A 21668-nucleotide genomic window follows, 5' to 3' on the forward strand; every position below is an offset into this window, starting at 1 on the left:
CTCAATGAATTTTATACTGTTTGTGGATTATTTTTCAGCTGTAGTAATTTCAAGAATGCGTTTTTTTGGTTTTTATTTTTAAGTATATAGAATGAGGCATAAGGGCTTCTTGAATCAATCTTCATGTGAATGCATAATGATTATGACGAAAGTTGTTTTAGAATGCCAAAACACACTGTTTCACAATTTCAAATGGAGGCAGAACTCTTCATGGATGAATGTATAGTTTTGGATGAGGAAGCAAAGTCCTTTATGGATGAATGCGTGAGCTTGGACGTGGGTAGTCCTGTTCTTGGCAAAGAAGCATTGAAGGTGCATCATTTATTGGGAAGCTTCTTTGAGAGTCTGAGCTCTGTTTTTATTTATTGATTTATTTACTTAGAATATTTTTTGTGAAGTTTTTTCAATCCATGTTTTCCAAAACTTTAATGACCTCATTCAGATTAATTTTGATATCAACTCTTGTATTCATTCTGTTTTCTGTTTTTATATCCAAGGATTGAGAGTTTAAGATCAAATTCAACTTCGATTAAATTTAGGTTTTCTAAATCTGTCATGTGAAATTTGAGGTAGGTTTATTATTTCCTTTTTAATTAATTAATTAATTATTTATTTATATTCAATTCACATTTTATAAAACAACACTTAATACTCTTGAAAATAAATGCAGAGTTTCAAACAGTATAGTTTTTTGAAGTGATCAAGCAAAATACTGTTCTGCCAATATTAAAATATCAAAATTCAGTGTATAAGGTGTTTTAGTTTTCCATTATTGTTAGTGATTCCATTAGTCATTGTCATTTATAACTTTATATTATATAATATATATTTTTACAAATTTGATGTAATTGATTTTATTTGAAAACATCAAATTACATAATGAGATAATGTTTGCATAACATTTATGTTTTAGAAATATGCAATAGAAATGTTTGAACTAAAGTATTGTTTTGATTTTTTGTTTATATACTTATTTCATTAAATTATGTTGATCAAATGTAGGTTTTAAAATATCCTATATGCAACACGTTGTTATTGAATTATGACAAGTGTGACGTCCAATCTCACAAATTTCATGGACTTGAAAGAGGTTAGTGCGACTCTTGACAAATTGAAAGAAAATGCATTAAAAAAGATCCGATCAATAAATGATATTCAAGATGATGATTTTGAAAACAACTATAACCATGAAAGTCAATTGGATTTTGATGCAAACATATACAAAAATTATAATATGATCAATCCCATTAAAGAAACATCAAATGAGGACGTGTATTTTAACAAATACAATTGCTCAAACCTTAAAATATACAACCTACTCAAAAGCAAGGCTTCAAATAAAGGGCAAGAGATGAATAATATTGTGGAGCATGATTTAGTGAACATAGATGAATGCTTCTTTGACAAGTATGAACAACTTTACAAGAGCCCTTGTTCATACACAAAACAATATAAGAAGAGTGGTTGTAATGATATAGGAGGAGCTCTTGAGGATGGTAATTACAAGTATCTTTACATCATTTAGGTTAAATCTTTGCATTATAAAAACAAACATATTTCAACTTATATTTATTTATTGCACTCTACCAATCATTAGTTTTATCAACTACAATGTGAAAGGTCTGTAACTTAGGTTTTGGCACAACAGAGTTGTGTGTGTGTGTGGATATATATATTTATATAATTTATCTATTTAGGTTTGAACACAATAACATTTATTTATTTATTTGTTTGTTTGTGTTCCTTTTCTTCTGCAGAGAATGGGAAGTTTCAAGATATACCGCAAGTTTATTCAGAACGTCATGTTTCTTATGACCCAAGCATAAAAATTCCAAGTATGAAGATCAGTGAAGTTCTTACAACATTAATTGTAAACCCCACAAAGCAATTATCTGAATCCATTCCTGCTATCTCAACAGATCCTGATATGAATTGGACTCCACACAATGGTGTATTACATTTTGCAACAAGTAAATCAATGTCCTTTACATAGCGGCATTTTTTTTTTTATTTTGGGTCTTTGTTTGTATGCGTGAATATATTATCTCTCTCTCTATATATATAAATAAATATATATATAAGTTTTGCAATGGGATAACTTTCAATTAAAAAAATCATTACTGAAAGCAAATGCTAAATTGTCGCAACATTCTAATGGTTTCTGATATACCCATATAATGTATACAATAGAGTACACAAAATATTCGATGGATTGAGTCACTGCTATGAATTTTTGAGTACCTCAAAGCATGGTTATTAAACCTGAGCTTTTGCATTCAATTGCACAAGATAATGAAAGTGTGTATACGTCTAGCATTTCACAGAGCTGTGCACAATTAACAGATGAACTCGGAGACATTTGCTGCAAGAGCACCGATGCTCTTGACTTGAATGACGGCACAGCAAACGATATCAGCGACGAGGAATCAAAGCACAGATCCGGAGATTCCTGCAATGGCTTTCTACGCAACAAAGAAAGGCTCCGTGATATCGACGCTATTGAAGAGATGGCGCAAAAAGAGATTAATTTAATTCAAAACTGTTCTTGTCCTACACAGAATGGTGTCGTGGATTTGATAATAGCTGACGAACGTGAGTCTCCGAGTAGAAGAGACAGTATGCCGAAGACGAAGACTGTTTTGAAAGATCAAACTTCTGAACTCGGTGACGGAACAAGGCTCGACAACAACCGTGGAGGCGGTGGGAATACCAAGGCACAGAAAGTGAGCAGCGGTTTGGATGACAGTAATGTGACGGACTCGGAGACTGTTCGATGCGAGCAAATGGATAGGACCAGTCCGAAAGATGTGAAGAGAAAAGGTTTTCATCAGGAGCATAGTTGTCACGTTGATTCCAATTCGAGGAAGAATGAATGTGAGGATAGACACTTCAGTAGAATAAATAATGCTGCTGCTACCACTACTACCAGTAGCAGGTACGTGAGAGGAAGAGTTGAGGGATTTAGAGGCAGAGAGAAAAGATTCAATGATCGCTGTATTTCATCCCGTTATCCGAGAAGCGAATCGCAAGTATTTGTTAGGAATGATCACCACTCCCATATATTTCCGAAGAGGGCGAAGTTTGCTGAAGATGGACACAACTTCGTGCATCGAAGACACGGTATTGACGCGAGAGATGCAAGGAAGCGGGACCGGTATGGATACGGCGCGAAGAGACGCTCCTATGGAGGGAAAAGCAGAGACGACCATGAGAGCACATCGCAGCGATCTTCTCCCAGTGCGCATAGGGAGAAACCGCATGGTCCACGTAAACGGCTGAAGAAGTCGTCGTCGCCACCGTCTCACGAGGACGGGAAAAAACTTCATCGAAACATCGACGGCAGCGATTTGGAGAATTCTCCCACTCAGGGTCATTGCGATGGCCGCTTCAATCGTCGGTTCGGCGGATCAAGTGGCTTGGGAGGGTATTCTCCTCGTCGGCGGAGGTCAGAAGCTGCTGTGAAGACGCCGTCTCCACCGCCTCGGTCGCCGATCCGTCTCAAAACTAGGGCGTGGGACATGGTGCCCGCGGGGATTGATAGCAAAGTGGTGGCGGCCCTGGCTGCAGCACACACAGCGCAGCAACAACAGCAGCAGCAGGTGTCAATGGCTCCGCTGGTGCCGATGAGCGTCATGACCGCGCCTCACAAACTAAACGCTGCGGCTGCTGTGGCTGCAGCAGCAGCAGCGGCGTCGCAGTCGCATCTGTCGGCGATGCTGCCCTCGCTTCTGCTGCAGCAGCAACAGCAGGTGCAGCAGCAGGTGAACGGCGTCAGCGGCAGCGGCGGCGGCAGCGGTGGAGGGGGGCTGTCGACGGTGACGCTGACGCAAGCGACGCGGTCGATACGGCGGCTGTACGTGGGGAATGTGCCGTCGACGGTGTCAGACGGCGAGCTGATGGAGTTCATGAACGCGGCCATGCTGTCCGCCAACGCCCACCACATCCCCGGCACCAAGCCCTGCATCAACTGCATCGTACGGGGCTCCCCTTCCCCCTTTTGAATTCCATCGTTCATTCCCTTTCTTATTGTTTCGATAAAACCAGGGTTTTAGACCCTCATTTTATACGTTATTTTCAGTGATATTTAATTACTTATTGTACAAGGGATTTTAAAATTTGTGTCCAAATTTTTATTTTATTTTGCATTTTGCATTTCATAGGTGAATATAGAGAAGGCATATGCATTTGCAGAGTTCATAACCCCGGAGGATGCCACAACTGCTCTTGGTTTTGATGGCGTTACCCTCCATGGCACCATTCTAAAAATCCGTCGCCCTAAAGATTTCATTGCACCTGAGGTATCACAATCAATTACTTGCATGGCTTTCTTTTTGGTTTACTAATCAACTTGTTCATGAAAATATCATGATATTTACAAATATATGGTTATATATATATATATATATATAGGAGAATAAAACATTAAAATAAATTTATGTGTTAATTTATAAGCATCAACTTAGATGACAACCTGTTTACACCCATTTTAAAATGCAACTTTTTTATTTTTATTTTTATTTTTGTAGCATGGAGGTTGTCCTATTGCACAACCAGTCATCAATCTAGTAGGAGATGTTGTCTTAGACTCTCCTCACAAGGTAACTAACTCATTAATATTTTATTTCTATTTATTCCTTCCTTTTGAGAAATAAATCTGCATACGTGTTACATTATTTGTAGCTAAAGAAACTACTTTAAAATAACAACAATAGGATTTAGCATTCCATATAAATGGTTATGTGTTTCAAAAGTTCAATTTCCAAAATCTGAAATTCATTCAAATTTGCAGGTATTTGTAGGCGGAATATCTTCTTTATTAACACCAGATAAGGTTAGTAAACCTATATCACAATTTTATTTCCACCAAGCAATAGAAAGATTTTTTTTTTTTTTTTTTTTTTTTTTTTTTGCATATATATATTCACACACACATTACGAGATTATTTCATTACTACATTCTATAACACAAACATACATAATAGATACTGTATTCAAAGGCTTTTCAAACAAAATATTAATATCAATATTAAAATATGAAACTTGTGTTCCTAAATACATGATTGAAACTCACATACTTCATTCATATCTACACCAGGTTAAAGAAATCATCACAGCCTTTGGGCAATTAAAGTCCTTTCATTGGAAGACCATGCATCACAACAATGGTGGTTGCTCTATAGCCTTTTTTGAGGTAATTTTTATATTTTGGGTTATTATTAGTTTCAAAATAGGGCATTTGATAATGATTATAAGTTATGACAAGATCTTAGGATGGTCATAACTTATAATCATTCATCTTCTTTGAATTTCATTTTTTTACAATAAAATGTCATCTATGAGTTTACTTTAATAAAAATACACACTTTAAATATATATATATATATATATATATTTAAAAGAGAATAGGCAATTACAATATAATAGGAATTACATTAATGTATGATATTTTGCAATGGGGATGTAGTATTTAGATCCAACAGTGACACATCAAGCTTGCAAAGGTTTGAATGGGATGAACTTAGGAGGACAAGTTTTAACTGTCCTTCAGGCCACACCAGATGCTAAATATGAGGTTTACACATTCTAATTCTCTCTCTCTCTCTCTCTCTTTATATATATATATATTGAAACATTAAATACTACCTCAAGAATTTCGAATTAATCCTTTAGAATTATCAAGTCAAATTTTTATTAAAATTTTCTACCTCTTCATAAGCATCTTTTTGTTTCATAACACTAATTTGATCTGATTTGATTGATTGTTTGATTGATTTATTTGTTATTTGGTATAATTTGTTGTTAGTTGTAAAACAATTTGTAACAATGATTAATTGTTGTAATCTTGCACATGATTTCAGGTGTTTTCTAAAAATCCACCATTTTATGATATTCCAGAAGAAGCACTTCCTTTATTAGAAACACCCACAAATGTTTTGGAAATTCACAATTTGGTAGGTATATATTGAGTTTAATATGAATTCCAATATTAACTTTATCACTTAATTACAAAATGGTGCATAAATGGTCAGGTTCTCTTCTTTTCTTTTTTCTTCATATATATATATATATATATATATATATACTTTCATTCATGCACACTAATAGTTCTCACGTTTATTTCATTAATTCCTTCACTTATTAAATCATAATCCATTTTCACCATTGATTTAGGTAAGTGAGGAAGAAGTTCTTCATATGCAAGATAAAGATGTGAGGAAATTGATGGAAGATGTTCGGATTGAATGTAAAAGGTAGAGTACTAAGATAATTTAAGTTGATATAAAAAGGATAATTTAAGTATAGAAAGGAATATAGCATTTATAAATTTTAATTAAAAAAATTCAATATTCTTTTAATAGAGCATTATTAGAGTAAACTATGGAAAAAAAAATCCAAAATACTTAGGCAATTTGTACATTTTTTTATGTGCATCATTATTTATTTTTATTTTGGTGGTAGGTTAACACATAGTTGTATGATGCAGATTTGGTAACATCAGATCGATACAAATTGTGAAACCCTCAATTCCACAAGTAGATCTTTCTACAAAGATATTTTGATCTTAATGCACAACACACCTTAAAACATACATATTAAAATTCCTGTTCAAATATTTATTAGTAATAAATTTTCTCTTAAAGCCAATATTTAGAATTATTAAAATGCTAATTATTTTATTTTTAAGGATAAACATTTTTAAAACCAATAATGAAATTTAGTTTTTATTTTTTATCTTTTATCTTTTTTGAATGTAGGTATGCAAAACCATAGATCAGAAAGAAGAGAAAATTCTAATGGGTACAAATGGAGAGCCTTCAAATAATGAAGAAGAATCCAATATTCCCACCATAGCAATTACAAATGAAACTTGTGAGTTGAAGGATATGGAGAGAATCCCACAATCCATTGCCAACAATTGTGGGAATGATGTTGAGGATTCTACTAATAAAGAAATAAACAACATGGAAGAAATAAAACTGGAAGATGGATGCAAAGATGTGGATTGCAATACCAAAGAAGAAATTGAAAAACAACCCCTGCTTCAAATCTCTACTTCAATTTCATCAAGCTTAAATCCCAACAATTTACTTGGTAAATCCAAAAACCCACTCAATTATTTACACTTAAAATCAATAGTAATACTCATGGGAAAGTGTGTATGTAAGACACACAAATTTTTATTTTTTATTTTTCTGTTTTACTTGATAAAAAACATTATATGTATTTCTCGCAATGATTGTTGGATTTATAGTTTTCACATGACATAAAACAATACACCACATGGATTTTCATTTAAGTATGTATTTCTTTTGTATTTTTAAAAATAGAGTAGTAAAAACTCACAATAAACTTTATATCACATTACAACTATAAAACATCTATCAATTATTCCATAAAGCGAAACAATTAAATCAATATAAAGAAATAAAAGTGATGTGCTACTCAGGAAGCAATACATGCAAAATGAGCAGAATGGAGCCCTTGAAAGCAGGGAACATTTATGTAGAATATTCCCGAGATGAGTCGGCATGCCACGCGGCTCATGCCCTTCATGGCCGGGGGTATGGGAATGCAAAAGTAAGTGTGGCATTTGTGTCTCCGAGGTTCTATTTGAAGCACTTTGGGCGAGAAAGTGCAGCGGTATAATACAATGACATTCTAACAAAATTTGAGTGAGTTTTTTTTTGTTTATTTGTTTGTTTGTTTGTTGTAACATTGTAAATGTTCCATGTAATTATACAAAAAAAATTCCAACATGTTATGGATATTTATTTTTTCATATTATTTTTAAATCTTTAAGGAATATAATTGATCTTTGTTATGTCTTCAGAGTTTTGGAGAATGCATACAGATTTTTTTGAGGATGATTATTTATTTATTTATTTATTTTTCTGAAGTATAGAATGTCAGATGTTAATATTGATGACGAATAGAAATAAAGAATGTATAGAACTCTTTTTTACTCTATTTATACTAGGGTGGAAGGGTGTTTCTATGTGATAAACCTCTACATTTGAATGAATTGTGACTTATCTAGATTTTTTTGTTTTTCTCATATTTAGATACGTGAAAAACATAATTTAAGTGAAAAGATAATTAAGAGTTTCTTTTATGAAAAAATATTGTAATAATATAAATTTTATATTAAATAGTAATATATATTTTTTAATTTCTCATAAATCAAATGTTAATTAAGTTCTTCTATAGTTTTCATTGTCTTATATATATAAACTTTAAATTAAAAAAAATCATGTTGTGAAATTTACTAACATATGTGTGTGCGTATATATATATTTGAGAACCGTTAGAATCAAGAATGAGCTAAACTCATAGGCACAAATAAAGTGAAATCATAGAATTGAAGATGGACACAAGTGACAAACAAAGGGAGTGAGTCCTTGGATACACTGATATATGTGAGTGTGTGTGTGTATGTATATATATATAAGCATGTAAGTGCAAGAAAACTAAAATCAATGTAGAGAAACATGCAATAAATGGAAATTTAACAAAAGTATATATATATATAATGAGGAGATCAAAACAAAATGTCCAAAAATCACATTATCATAAATAGGTCTTAGTATATCATTCATAAATAATTTTCGTATTTAAAAACGTTCAAATCCAAAAGATTAATGATCTAAAGATGAAAAAGTTGTCAATATTATAATTTTAAGATTTTAGCTAGTAGTGAGCCTGAGTTATGTTATTACCATTTATGTATTTTTTTTTTTCATTTTGTTTTTCGAGTTTTTTACTTGATCAATTGATCATTGCTATTCATTTACTTGACAATTAAAATGATATTTTTTTAAAGGTGTGTAAATTGCATTCTAATTAACAAATTTACATGGGATTTCAAACATTGTAGTTTAGATGATGCTAAACTACAACTTGATGGTGCATCATATTTACTATTGAGTGAAATCTGTGCATTTAATCCACCTTTCAATATGCTTGCTATAAACGTAAAAGTAACTAATTTTCAAATGAGTGATGGAATTACATACTATCATACACATTTTTAGATGAATTTTATAAATTGAAATAGATGAAAATAAGTAAATAAATAAAAAATAATAATTTATTTAATAATGTCACAAATTTTTGAATAGAATATTTGAACTTATTGTTATGTTTATTGTTTCAGTTTTTATAATTAATGGTGACTATTAAAAATTAAAATTAAACTTTTATTTTTTTATATTATTGCATCAAAGTACTAGAACACAAATTGATAAAAATAATAGAGTTATCATAATATTAGTCATACGCTTTTTGGAAATATATTAACACATATGACCTTACAAGAGTTTATTATATGTTGATTAATTTACACTCAAATTATTGAGGTACATTCAATTCTAATAAAAATAACATTTCAATAAGAAATGACTTTTAGTAGGATACTATACACATGTAATTTTTTAAACATACAATTAACATATTTTCTATTTGAAATATGTTTTAACAAGAAATATACATAAAGCACCATTTAAAAACAACTGGTTGATTATTTTCATTATTTTTATTATTCTTTTGTTCGTTTCCATTCAATTATTCTATTTGTAGCTATGTCATAAAAAAATTGTTGCATCTATGAACGAATTTTCTTAAGGTAATTACTAATAAAAGGATTGAAAAGATTGAAATAAAACATGGTAAGGTCAATGCAACCTTCACTCAATTACTTTCCAAACACTACAATTCTCGTTTTTCTTTCATTGGGACTAAAAAGTAATCCAGAAGATCCCTCAAACTATTAGCATATTGACATGAATAGGAGCAGATTCCTCACCAGCTCATGAGTTCGCTGTCATATTTTATGTAACTTGGATTCACTTTGACTCCCATTATTGACCTACCTTTGGCCGGGGAAACTATTTGTGCACAAACAAACATGTAAATGAACATCCAATCCCTCCATACGAAGTTAAGCAGTCTCTGCTGCTTAGAGTAGCTCTAACCAACCTTTTGGACTTGTATAGGGATCAAAAAATATCCTCTCGAATCACAGCTTAGCTAGTACCCAAGTTACTTTTTTGCTGAATTTAAGTTATTTTCTTCACCACAGTAAGAATCCATTCCCACTATTGAATTGTAGGATAATATGTCATTTGAATACAAAGACACAAACCATTTAATCTGTGATTTGAGATTTACAATTCTAGTAATGTTTGTTTTTATTTTTATTTTTAAAAACAATTAAAAGAAAGATGCATCGGGAACTGGAGTGGCATGGGATTGAAGACAATTTCTGTGTACAGGGCACGTGACACAAGTAACAGTCGAGCAACAGTGTCTGAAACTTACAGTGAGTTTTGTACGACTTAAGTTGATTCCGTCAGGCTGAGCAGATCACTGCACTTGCTTCAAGCGAATCGTACCCACCTCGGTTCCATTTCTACAAGAGTTTTTAAAAAACATGTTCCGTAACCGTAGTTAACTCCTGGGGTCTCGTCAAGAGATCAAAGCGATGCACATCTTAATCAAGAACTGCGATCGATGAACTAGATGTCTTCAAGGGTTGCCTAATGTTTCTTAGCAACTCGCACAGAAGCATCAAGAGAGTCGGGAAAAAGATGCAGGGATGCCCGTTGCTTCGGAAGGGAACTTCCTGAATCTGACAAGTTCTAATGAACACGTCTTTGGGAGTTTATCTTCCTCAGCGAATCGGGATTGTACGAGATTCCGCAACTCCAGCAGGTGTTTTATTTTATTGGCTGCAGGGTGATTACGTTCTCCAAAAATATTGAACCCATACAACACAAGTGAAATCCTATTTAGAGAGGATCGTACTAAGATCCGAAAAATGATCTTTACACAAAAGAAAAAAAGACAAAAAGCAAAAAAAGCAAAAAAGCAAAAACACACAAACAAACAAACAAACAAACAAAACAAAACAAAACCAAATTGAAAACCTCAAACATGAAAGACACGCAAACCTACCTTGCTCGCTTGTTCACAAACGAATCCTGGTAATATGCTCCAACACCAATGGATTCAGCTCCAACCCTGCCAGTGCGCAACTCCGTTTGTAATCTCTACACCGGCAGCTATCATCGAATAGACAACCAAGAAAATATCGAAGTCAATGGGGGCAGTTCCATTGCAGAGATGGCAGTCTCGCTCAGAGATCATCAGACTGGAAGTGATCCCGTCATTCAGGAATAAGAGCCATGGCTAAATTGGCGACTATAGGACCGGACCAAAATCAGGACTACAAATCCTGCGGTGTACAAAAACTTCCAGCAAAGCTAGCCGCTTTTCGAGGTGAGCCTTTCTTGCAGCTCCAGGTCTAAATATCTGAAGCTTTCACTCGCAAAGCAACAATTGCTGAAACTCTGTAACATGTCAAAGAGAAGGCAACAAAATGTGAGGAGCACTGAGCATTGATCACAAGTAGGCCAATCCAGAGTGTTGTCGGCGTGACTAAAGAGAATTGAGACATACAGTAAAACCTACATGCCAAGGCCTGCAAAAAACTTTTGATCAGTGCAGAGATATCAATTACTGAATATTGGTAAAAAAACATCCTAATTTATGTAGATGCGTTCGAGAAAGAGCGACACAAATGTGCCGAGCATTACCCAATTATGAATGCTTTGTAAGAACGCATTTCACTATACATGTCGAAAGGATCTTCACAAAGCATATATTCTATAATGTTGCAGTGGTACTCTCAAGTGAAGCGAGAAGGTAAGTTCACGAACTTCGTGCCTGTTTGGCTTCTCCAATGATTGGAACTGGTGACCGCAAACATTGCCGTGAGTTTCGAAGATTGGTAAGGCTGTGATTAATACTTGGATGATTCGCTGCACATGAATCCTCTGCAATTCAAACTTTCAAAATTCAAAATGCAATTAATAAAACCGCTTCAGAGAGAGAGAGAGAGAGAGAGAGAGAGAGAGATGTTCAACCAATTGAGAACGGTACAGAATGAGGAGGAAAATCTCGCGGATGCAAAGAGGGTGGGGGGATGAACCATTGATGATCAGATTCATCAGGATACTTTCACTCAGAGTGAAGCATGCAGTGGCTTTCAATTCATCTACAAAAGTAGATTTCTGGCCAATGCGACGGTATTTCAAAGTATGATAATGAATCTAGTGTCAACCTTCTGTAGCATCCTTGCGGCGCCTACGAACTTCCCATCTGCTTCCAGATGAGACGCTCAAAGCGCCTAACAGAGAATTTTGACCTTTACTTCAGTGATCAGTCTCAGACCTCCAGTGTAACAATACACAAATGGAGCTGTGAGCTCAAAACGTCCTATTGAGAGCCGGCGCGAAATGATACAAATAATGGAGTAGTATGGTCGTTTAGTACCACCTATGGCATGTTCACGTTAATCTGATGAGAACTTCTAACGCATAGGATGCATGTAATTGTTTTCCTCTTCCTTATCTTGAAGTACATTCTGCCAGTGTTGGAACTGCGTCAACGTTACACGCAAGCGTACCCAAGCCATGCATGGCCTTGTAGCAATATACGACCACACTCACAACCCGTCATCATCGAAGTTCGTCTGAAACGACATCATACGGCATATTGTGCAATCTGAGCTGGATAGCTTATCAGGATTGTTGACTGCTGGAGCTTCCACACCTGCGTCAAGGACTGTTTTCACAGCCTGGTACAGTTATACTTCTCATTCACGAGGCCGGGCAGACCAAAGGGAACTCAATGCGCGAAGACGAGCAAAGTAGTCCCCCATAGCGAGAAGCCCCCGGGCTGCTTGGCGCGTGGTTAACACCCGGTGCATTTGCTGTAATGTTTGTTGACGTATTTTATCGGCCTGTCAAAACCATCAAAACAATCGTTAACTGACCTGAAAAAAAAGGCTAATAGCGTACTGTACTGCATTACTGAGAACAACCCACATAATGCTAGATGATACAAGCAACATGCCTCGAGACTTCCAACCAAAATGCCGCATAAAAAACCATACAACACCCAGCTATGCAAAATCAATATAAATATATACCTGACACATGAAAGCTTCAAGTGTGCCAAGTTTCCCCATGGCCATGGCCATCTGTCCCATATAAATAGCTACATTTGCTGATGAGCCAAGAGAACCAACAGAGAGAGCGTCGGCAAGTGATTGCTGAAGTACTTCCATCCCCTGAGAAAGAGCATCTTCAACTTGTTGAGAAGCTTTCTGCAAGTTGCAGATGTTTGACGCTTGTTGATCTGTCAAAGGTTCTATCTGTGGTAGTAATATCTGCATCAGTAAAAACAAAAGACAGCATTAGTCAGCATGGCCTTGAGATGCAATCAATTATTAACAGTAATTTCTCCTTTCACGATGAGAGATGTGATCAGCATGTGAGAAATTGTCAATACCGGCTTTCAAATGACAATGCGGCACAACAAATTGGTAGATAAAGCACCTTCAGTAGCCCAGAGGGGCGAAATCCACCCATCCACATAAAGCACCGCTCTGCAGGAGACTTCCAAATGCCGGATACAAGATGGAAAACATCAGCTTTAGAAACAACGGCCTTGAGTCGAAAAAGGTCATCATAATGTGCCAATCCCGCATCCACAAGTACCCGCAGTTCAGAGTCGGCGACATGACCCTGTAAAGCAGCACGGAGCTTACTGGTCTGCCGGTGATGCTCTTCAACCCATTTTGCGTACTCCATGTCAAAGGCTGCGGCTACTGTTTAGATTCAACACACCTTGCTAAATCAGAAACCAAGTCGGCATCCTTAAGCAAAGGTCGAACGATAACTGAATTGGGCGAAGGTATCAAGTGGATTGGCTGATAACAGTCTGGTTCGTAAGCTGTCTACATGAATACTTCAATGGCATTTCTTTTGAATAAAACGTTAAACAAAAATAACATAAAATAAAATCTTTCTGGTGTTTCTGAGGGGTTAATTCGTTTGCAAAGCATTAGGTATAACCTGGGCACAAAAGTATCAAGATTCAGCTCACTTATTCATCATCAACATCGTTGCCCATACCACGCACAGACGATCTTCGACATACCTGAACTACTGTTAGTCCCCCAAGTGCCTCCAGCTGAATGACCATTTTGGTCAACGCTGCACGAGCCAGGTCCGAGATATAATCCCTGCTAAGAAAATCACAAACATGCATCACTCAGGTTCCAGTCGTATGAAAGATCAAAGAAATTGCTGCAATGTTGAATGTCAACACAACTTCTGCACACACAATAAGAACCGCCCAATGAATAACATTGTAAATGATGGCAGTCACATCCTAGTATAAGGTGAGTGAGACAAAACAGGAAACAGACGCCACATAAAGCTTGGGGGCTCAACAAATGTGGTCAAGTGACAGGGTTAGACTTGTAGCATAAATCAAGTGCTCGAGACGGTAAACTAAAGCTTGCTCGAGCGTTGGAGAGGAATTCTTTGACTATTTGGACATTAAAATGGATGATAGAAAAGAACCAATCGAATGCATTACCGAAAAAAGGTATTTATAGAAGCGAGGATATGCTAGAAAGATAAACAAAAGTTGAAAGCTGTAGCCGCAGGTTTCGAACTAAGAATGTAGAAATAGCTAAGGATATTCTCGCCACACCAATGTCACCAGCAATCAAAGCTACTCACTATCTATCTTTCCTTGAACAAGAGATTGATATATTTGATCAGTGAGACAAATACTGCTCGTAAAAAATTCTTTTGAAAAAAACAATGAGTAAATATCGAATATTCACCCTCATATACAGATACAAATGGATTAGCACATGGATAAAATGTAGGGATGAACCTGTTGCCGAGTTCTTTGAAGCTCTTGCTCAAGCTCGTTCAATTTGATACGACTGGACTCTAACTGCTGCACATAGGCCTGTAACATAAAACCACCATTAATCTCTTACATTGCACTCCCACGATGTAATGCAAGTGTCTGTGAAAATTAGTTTCAGTAACCAGGAATACAAATATCGATCAATCAGATCGATCACCTTTTTCCTAAGCCTGCTTTTTCGGGCTGCTTCACGATTTTGTGCCAGACGTCTGAGAACCTATACCACACGAAGGGTCCAACATGAGCAGCTGAACTTTGGAGAATCATTTCGCCATACTTAAGAAACAGAACATTTGACAGAATCCGACAAGATTCACAGTATGAGACTATGGTTCTAAATTTATTTTAATTCTTTTAATCCGTGAAGAACGAACAAAATATTTCCAGAATAATCCTTAAGACTGCAGGTCAAACAACTTGATTGCTAAAAGTGAAAAGGAAAAAAACATATAAAATATAAAATAAATCAAGACCTGCACACGCACCTTGAAGTCACCGTTCTTGGTTCCAGCTTCGTGACTAGAGTCATTTGAGCCTCCAGTGACTAAATGATGACCGTCATCTAACTGCCAAAAGGTCGTGAACCAGTTAAGACAGTCTCTTAAAAAGCTATACGACAAGCTCACAGACACTCGCCATAAGGCCTGGGTTCTCGCACATAAAATCAGTGAAAACTGCACAGAGTGTCGGAAAAAATGTGAAGCGGGCTTAGAAGTGAATCAGAACAAAACTGCCACTAAAGTCGAATACCTTAGGGTCACCATCCATGTCGGAGGAAGTATCTGTCTTTGCACTACTGTCTCGCATTTTGTCAAATCCGAAAACCTAACCCAATTACGTGAGGGGGGAACGGGAGTATCAGATAGCATTCCGAAGCGCACCGAAAAGTTTTCCATGTTTTGAACTCCACCTGCCCTCCATTCGACCACATTCCCGACGTAATCTCCCTAATTCCAGAATCCGAATCCACCTACACTTCTAAGCCCTCGCCCTCGCCCTTGCCCTTGCCATCACCCCCTCTACAAAGCTAACACGAGCTCATTTTCCGTCGCACATCCACACACACAACCCGAGTGCGTTCGTGCGCTGTGGCATCTAATTACCACCGCAACGCGACCACACTCTGCCCGCTGACCATCCTGACACTCCACGGCCCGTTGCCGCTCTTTTCCTCACTCTCCACCAGAGTCATGGTAGTTTCACACAGCCCTCGTGCACAACTACGGCACAGCAAAAGAGGAGAGTATGTGTATCGAGGAGTAAATAACAAGGGGCCACGCACTGTTCCAAACTCGTCCCCATCTCGTCCAAATTTAGGAAATGGAACGTCAGGGCTGTGGTGTGGCAAATCTGGTGAATGGCAGGGAGTTTCACATATTTGCACACGAAGGCCACAGCACGTCAAGGCCGTCGACGAAGTAATCGTCATCACTTAAGTGAGTGAATGTAGGGAGGAAAAAGCAGAATCGCAAGGCACGCTAAGTGTCAAAGTCCCAATCGCCAAGGCACGTCCTAAAATAAGGATAGCTGCGAAGCCCCCATCCGGCGTCATGCCCTCGTCACTCCAGTCTCTCTCTGTGTAAGACCGACGGAAGGAAAAAGGATAAGGAAAGGAAAGGAGAAGAGGAAATGAAAGGGGAAGGTCGTCGGCGTCTTCATCATCATCACCATCATCGTGGTGGAGGCAGTGGTGGTGGCTCTTTACGGCTTCAGCAAAGAAACACCAACCAAAACCCCCCCCCCTCGCATTCTCGCTCCCTCCCTCCCATAATAACAATTATAATAATTAATAATAGTTTTGCTGCTTAATATTGCCAGTGTCATCCATCGCCCTCTTCTTCTTCTTCTTCACTCCGCCCTCCTCCTCTCTCTCTCTCTTTCTCTCTTTCTCTTTATCTTTCCCTGCCCCCCTTCCATTTGTTGTCTCTCTCTGTTGTCTCTTTCTACCATTTCTTTCTTTTCTTTTCCCACCCTGTCCTGCGTCAGGTCTACTTTTTATCTTTTTTTTTTCTTTGATGGCTCCTTCTCCTCCTCCTCCTGCAGATCTGCCACGTTGGTGCTGAGGTCAAATAGGAGGAAGGGCTCAGATCGTGGTGATGTCATGGGAGCGACGTCATCGCCCTCAGTCAGCATCTTGCCCCTGCAGCACGGTCCCCTCTGTACCTAACTCTGGTTAGGGGGGAGAGGGGGCGTGGCGTGGCGGGAACGGGTGAGCATTGCCATTACCCACTCCGTTGACGAGGGGGGCGCTTTGACAATGCGGATGAATGGATGAATGCGGTGTTGGTTAGATATTAGCCTGCCTGGGATCATCATCATCATATTTCTATTATTAGAATACGGATACTCTACAACTATTATCAAACTTAAGAAAGTAAATTAAGATTCTTTTTATATATATAGATACTGGAAATAGTTTTTTTTTTTTAATTCTACCAATGTTTCTTAATCTCTTTTTTCAGTTTTCTGGATGAATGTGGAAATCATTCTTCCTTTTCCAATGCTGAAGATGGTGATGTGATGCACAATACTCCATCTATACGTGTATTTGTTGATGTGTGTTATAAAAAAGATTGATAGAACCATCTCTTCTAGATTGAGACTATGATAAATTTATGAATGCATTCCCACAAAGATTAGTTGGTCTCATACAAAATAATACATGAAATGTAAATGATTAAAAAATTTAAAAAATCAATGATGACACAAAATATTGAAAATATAATAATAATAATAATAATAATAATATAAAATAAATATATTATATTATAATAAAATAATTAATTATCTATTTATCCTTAATTGGATAATATTTGGTATAAGTTAGTATGGTGGATAATATTTTTATGTTGGTCATGCTTAATATTATCCACAATAATTTAGTTTTATTATTCTACTTAAATTTGTATTTATAAGTCAAAAGTGCAAGCAAAGTTACAATTTAAGATTTTTTTTTAATACATATCTAATAGTGATTGACAAATTTTAAAAAATAATAAACATATCTTGTAATTTTTAGAATATTTTAATCCAAAATAATTCAATTTTTTAAAAAATATATCATAAGACCATCAATTGAAATTATATATTTTAAAAAATCAACTTGAGCTATGATAAATATATACTTCTTAATTTTGGCATATAATCATATATCTAAGTTTTTATAATATATAATAATTATAAAATCTATATTTTTATATGTTATTAGAATAGATCAAAATATATTTTAGATAATAAATAACAAAATCATTTAAAAAATATCAAAAAATATTATTCATTTTATTTTAAAAAGAAATTGGCACATTTGTATATTCAAAAGGTATGACATTATATTCAAAATGCCCATAATTAGTTTGAAATGCAATCTTCTATTGATTTTTTTTATTTTTATATATATTAAATTATATATTTTTATGTCTTATGGCAATAGCCATTCTAATTTCTTTTTATTATTCATATTTTCTTGTTTTTATATTATAATTTATTTTTTTTAAATCTCACTTATTTATTTATCTTCATCAAGTTTCTATCTTTGATAAATTCATAAGGATATACTTACAATATCTTAGTTTTGTCTCTTTTTGATTAAAAGAGGATTATGTCTTTTTTTTTATATGATATAAATTTATTAAAACTTATAAATTATGGACTTCTAAACTAATATTATTTTTAAAATTTCTTTTGTCTTCTAATCTTCTCTTCTATTTATTTTAAGACATATTAGACATCTTCTTTCTTATTATGTATATTGATGAAGCTTAGTGAAATAAATAATACAATGGCATAAATGTAAGAGCAATTGAGAGAGTTAATGCTTGTTATGCATCAACTCAATTTACCACCACAAAGAGCAATAAGATTGGTAGATACTGTCACGGACATACATATAATTACCTATATGAATAGATAAAAGTATGTAAAAGTAGGTTAATTGTGTAATATCTTCTAGAGAAGCTTCTTAGAAGCTTCATAGACGCTGCTTTGACTTTATAGGAGTCTATAGTTGACTTTTAGGTTAGAAACTTGGTCAACAAGTTAGCCATGTGCCACGCATGTTGGAAGCTTAAAGAACAAGCTAACTACGTGGTCTATCCATAGAAAACTTGCCTTGCAAGCAAAGGCATGTGGCCTAGAAAGTCAACATATATTGGAGGTCTTATAGAACATCGCCACGTGGCTTCTAGTTAGATAGTATATATAGAGGCAAGAGTGAAGCCCTCTTCACTCTTGTCAACTCCTTTCTTGCTTCTAGTCTAGTTTCAAGGGTCTCTAGTTTTCTTGTATTTTGGCAATAGCCATTCCAGTTTCTTTCTTAATATACATATTTCTATTTTGTCCTATTTCTTTTTGAGAAAAGTCTCACTTACTCTTTAGCTTTCATCGAGTTCTTGTCCCTGACAGATTGACAAGAGTACACTTACAATATCAGAGCTTTGTCTTTTCTTGATTAAGAGTGGATTACCCCTTTTTCTTGATAAGACATAAGCGCATTAGAAGTTGCGGATTACCCTCTTTTAAACTGATATTGTTCTTAGTATTTTCTTTGTTATCAATTCCTCTCTTCTATTTGTTTTGAGCGTTGTTAGACATCTTCTCTTTTCTAAGTGCTACTATGGCAGAGCTTGTTGAAATGAAGAGTGCAATGGCACATATGCAAGAACAATTGAGGGAGTTAATGCTTGCGATGCATCAACTCAATTTACCACCACAAGGAGCAACAAGAATGGTAGGAAGTGAAGATATAGAGATGATTGGGGCTGCTTCAACATCTGCACCAAACCATGTCCCTTCTCCCAGAATGGAACACCCTTCGAGTGTTAGAGAACCGAGAGTTGCCTTGCCCGAGAAGTTTGATGGTACCAGATCCAAGTTTCGAGGATTCATCAATCAGGTCCAACTAGTGATTGAACTTCAACCCCAGAGCTATCCAACTCCAGGGTCACAAGTAAGATTCATTGGTACACTTCTTTCAGGTTCAGCATTGTCATGGTTTTCATCTTTTCTTGAACGACGAGATCCAATATTGGATAATCTGGAGGCTTTTTTGGCGGAGTTTCGATCCATGTTTGGAGAACATGATGCAATTCGTGTTACAACCAACAAGATCCGTATTTTGCGACAAGGCAATCGATCAGTAACATTATATGCTTCGCAATTTCGATAACTTGTAACTGATATCAAGTGGGATGATGCCTCACTTGTGAGTCAATTTCTCTACGGATTACAATATGAGGTAAAGAAATTGATGCTTAATTTACCTGATCCTCAAACATTGAGTCAAGCAATTGACTTTGCTGTGAAGTGCGACAATCGACTTTTTGAATTTCGATCCGAGAGTCGCACAAGTGGGCCTCAACGTTACTACAATTCAATGGCAACATCGACGTCTCCTCAATACATACCTTCGGAAGTAGAGGATATGCAAATTGATGCGGTACGTTTCAAACCTCTTACTGAGCAAGAAAAGTCTCGTCGTCGACAAGAAGGATTGTGCTTATATTGTGGAGAACCTAAGCACACTGCTCAACATTGTTCAAAGAAGCGACGTAACTACAAAATGAGGAGTACGGCTGTCAAAGAAGACAGTATGTTGGAAAACGAGTACGTCCAGCTACAATAGGGACCGTGCAGCTGGAATCTTGTACAACTTCTAATAAAGGTCCTATCCTCTCCTCAAAACCATCTCCTTGTTTTATAATAGATGTGCGTTTAGGACCTAATAATTACAAAGCCTCTGCCTTGGTAGATTCAGGAGCCTCATCTTGTTTTTTAGATGAAGAATTTGCTAGATGTCATAGAATATCATTAATACAAAAAACTAAACCTGTACACGTAGAAGTCATAGATGGTCGTCCGTTGTCTTCTGGAGATGTAACTCACGAAACACTTCCTGTAGATGTAGTAATAAATGGTCATAGTAGTTGCGTAATTTTTAATATAATTAGATCTCCCTCTAATCCAGTAATTTTAGGCTTATCATGGTTAGAAAAGTATAATCCTCGAATAGATTGGATTTCTCGTAAACTTGATTTTCCTCAGAGCATTAGTAACAGTTCTATTAACCAAGTAAAAAACCATGAGTCTAGTATAGTAAAACTCACACCTATAGGTGCAAAAGCATTTATACATGCAGCAAAAGAAGGATCAACTTTTGCTATTTATGCTGCACCTATTTCTGAAAGCGTAAAGACTTCAAGTGGCATTCCAAGTCAATATCAGGATTATCAAGACGTTTTTGAGAAAAAGAATGCAGATATTCTTCCTGAGCATCGCCCATACGATTGTTCAATCGATCTCAAGGAAGGAACTCAGCCACCATTTGGACCAATTTACAGTTTATCGCAAGATGAGTTGGCTGAACTCAAGACATATATTGACGAGAATTTAGCGAAGAATTTCATACGCCATTCAAAATCTCCAACAGGAGCTCCAATTTTATTTGTAAAGAAAAAAGATGGATCTTTACGAATGTGTGTTGACTATCGAGGACTCAACAAGATCACAATCAAGAACAGGTATCCATTATCTTTGATATCAGGACTCCTTGACCAGTTAAATCAAGCTAAGATCTATACAAAAATAGATCTAAGAGGAGCATATAATCTAGTACGGATCAAAGAAGGAGATGAATGGAAGACTGCGTTTCGAACCAGGTACGGGCATTTTGAATATAATGTCATGCCTTTTGGACTCACGAATGCACCAGCTGCTTTTCAACATCTCATGAATGATGTATTTCGTGAATTCTTAGACAATTTTGTCGTCTGCTACCTAGACGATATCCTGATTTATTCTAAGAATGTTGAAGAACATGAAATACATGTTCGTCAAGTATTACAAAAACTCAGAGATGCAGGATTGTACGCCAAGATGGA

At 35.9% G+C, this 21668-nt stretch overlaps 2 protein-coding genes and 1 long non-coding RNA gene across 16 annotated transcripts; 1 reads left to right on the plus strand and 2 right to left on the minus strand.

Moving 5' to 3' along the window:
• The first annotated feature begins 12 nt into the window (after positions 1 to 12).
• On the plus strand, positions 13 to 10739 carry LOC112291733 (uncharacterized). Of its 7 annotated transcripts, none has more exons than XM_073538936.2 (16): positions 13 to 569; positions 671 to 753; positions 1003 to 1496; positions 1758 to 1970; positions 2344 to 3974; positions 4161 to 4298; positions 4527 to 4598; positions 4790 to 4831; positions 5096 to 5191; positions 5465 to 5572; positions 5859 to 5951; positions 6172 to 6251; positions 6485 to 6533; positions 6756 to 7092; positions 7448 to 7673; positions 8310 to 10739. In XM_073538936.2, the coding sequence occupies exons 3-15, from the start codon at positions 1043 to 1045 to the stop codon at positions 7645 to 7647; spliced, it is 3513 nt and encodes a 1170-aa protein (XP_073395037.1). In that variant the 5' UTR covers positions 13 to 569; positions 671 to 753; positions 1003 to 1042; the 3' UTR covers positions 7648 to 7673; positions 8310 to 10739. The 7 variants fall into 7 exon arrangements, with proteins under 7 accessions (XP_073395037.1, XP_024395329.1, XP_024395330.1 ...); XM_024539561.3 differs by lacking the exon at positions 8310 to 10739 and adding an exon at positions 7832 to 8037; XM_024539562.3 differs by lacking the exon at positions 8310 to 10739 and having other exon boundaries at positions 7448 to 8037.
• Positions 10293 to 12263, minus strand: LOC149987802 (uncharacterized). Of its 7 annotated transcripts, none has more exons than XR_016506235.1 (4): positions 12122 to 12263; positions 11725 to 11834; positions 10954 to 11348; positions 10293 to 10727 (listed from the first exon to the last, which is right to left on the minus strand). It is a non-coding gene; the product is annotated as an uncharacterized LOC149987802 (long non-coding RNA). The 7 variants fall into 7 exon arrangements; XR_016506232.1 differs by having other exon boundaries at positions 11990 to 12130; XR_016506237.1 differs by having other exon boundaries at positions 11718 to 11834; positions 11990 to 12130.
• LOC112291481 (transcription factor HBP-1b(c38)) lies at positions 11977 to 16263 on the minus strand. 2 transcript variants are annotated; one of them, XM_073538949.2, is made up of 8 exons: positions 15544 to 16263; positions 15279 to 15359; positions 14951 to 15010; positions 14755 to 14832; positions 14005 to 14089; positions 13401 to 13672; positions 12992 to 13231; positions 11977 to 12802 (listed from the first exon to the last, which is right to left on the minus strand). In XM_073538949.2, the coding sequence occupies exons 1-8, from the start codon at positions 15598 to 15600 to the stop codon at positions 12656 to 12658; spliced, it is 1020 nt and encodes a 339-aa protein (XP_073395050.1). In that variant the 5' UTR covers positions 15601 to 16263; the 3' UTR covers positions 11977 to 12655. The 2 variants fall into 2 exon arrangements, with proteins under 2 accessions (XP_073395050.1, XP_073395040.1); XM_073538939.2 differs by having other exon boundaries at positions 14005 to 14092.
• Between the last annotated feature and the right edge of the window lie 5405 nt (positions 16264 to 21668).

The sequence above is a fragment of the Physcomitrium patens genome, chromosome 14 (assembly GCF_059467195.1).
Source record: "Physcomitrium patens ecotype Gransden chromosome 14, ASM5946719v1, whole genome shotgun sequence".
NCBI lineage: Eukaryota > Viridiplantae > Streptophyta > Bryopsida > Funariales > Funariaceae > Physcomitrium > Physcomitrium patens.

Excerpts from the sequence above, each read along its gene's own strand:
- LOC112291733 (XM_073538936.2), top strand. The coding sequence starts at position 1,043 with ATGACAAGTGTGACGTCCAATCTCACAAATTTCATGGACTTGAAAGAG. Across the intron at positions 4,299-4,526 it reads AAGATTTCATTGCACCTGAG|CATGGAGGTTGTCCTATTGC; the intron begins GTATCACAATCA and ends TTATTTTTGTAG. Across the intron at positions 5,573-5,858 it reads CACCAGATGCTAAATATGAG|GTGTTTTCTAAAAATCCACC; the intron begins GTTTACACATTC and ends ACATGATTTCAG.
- LOC112291481 (XM_073538939.2), bottom strand. The coding sequence starts at position 15,600 with ATGCGAGACAGTAGTGCAAAGACAGATACTTCCTCCGACATGGATGGT. Across the intron at positions 15,011-15,278 it reads CCAAGAACGGTGACTTCAAG|GTTCTCAGACGTCTGGCACA; the intron begins GTGCGTGTGCAG and ends CGTGTGGTATAG. Across the intron at positions 14,093-14,754 it reads TTCAAAGAACTCGGCAACAG|CAGGGATTATATCTCGGACC; the intron begins GTTCATCCCTAC and ends TGATTTTCTTAG.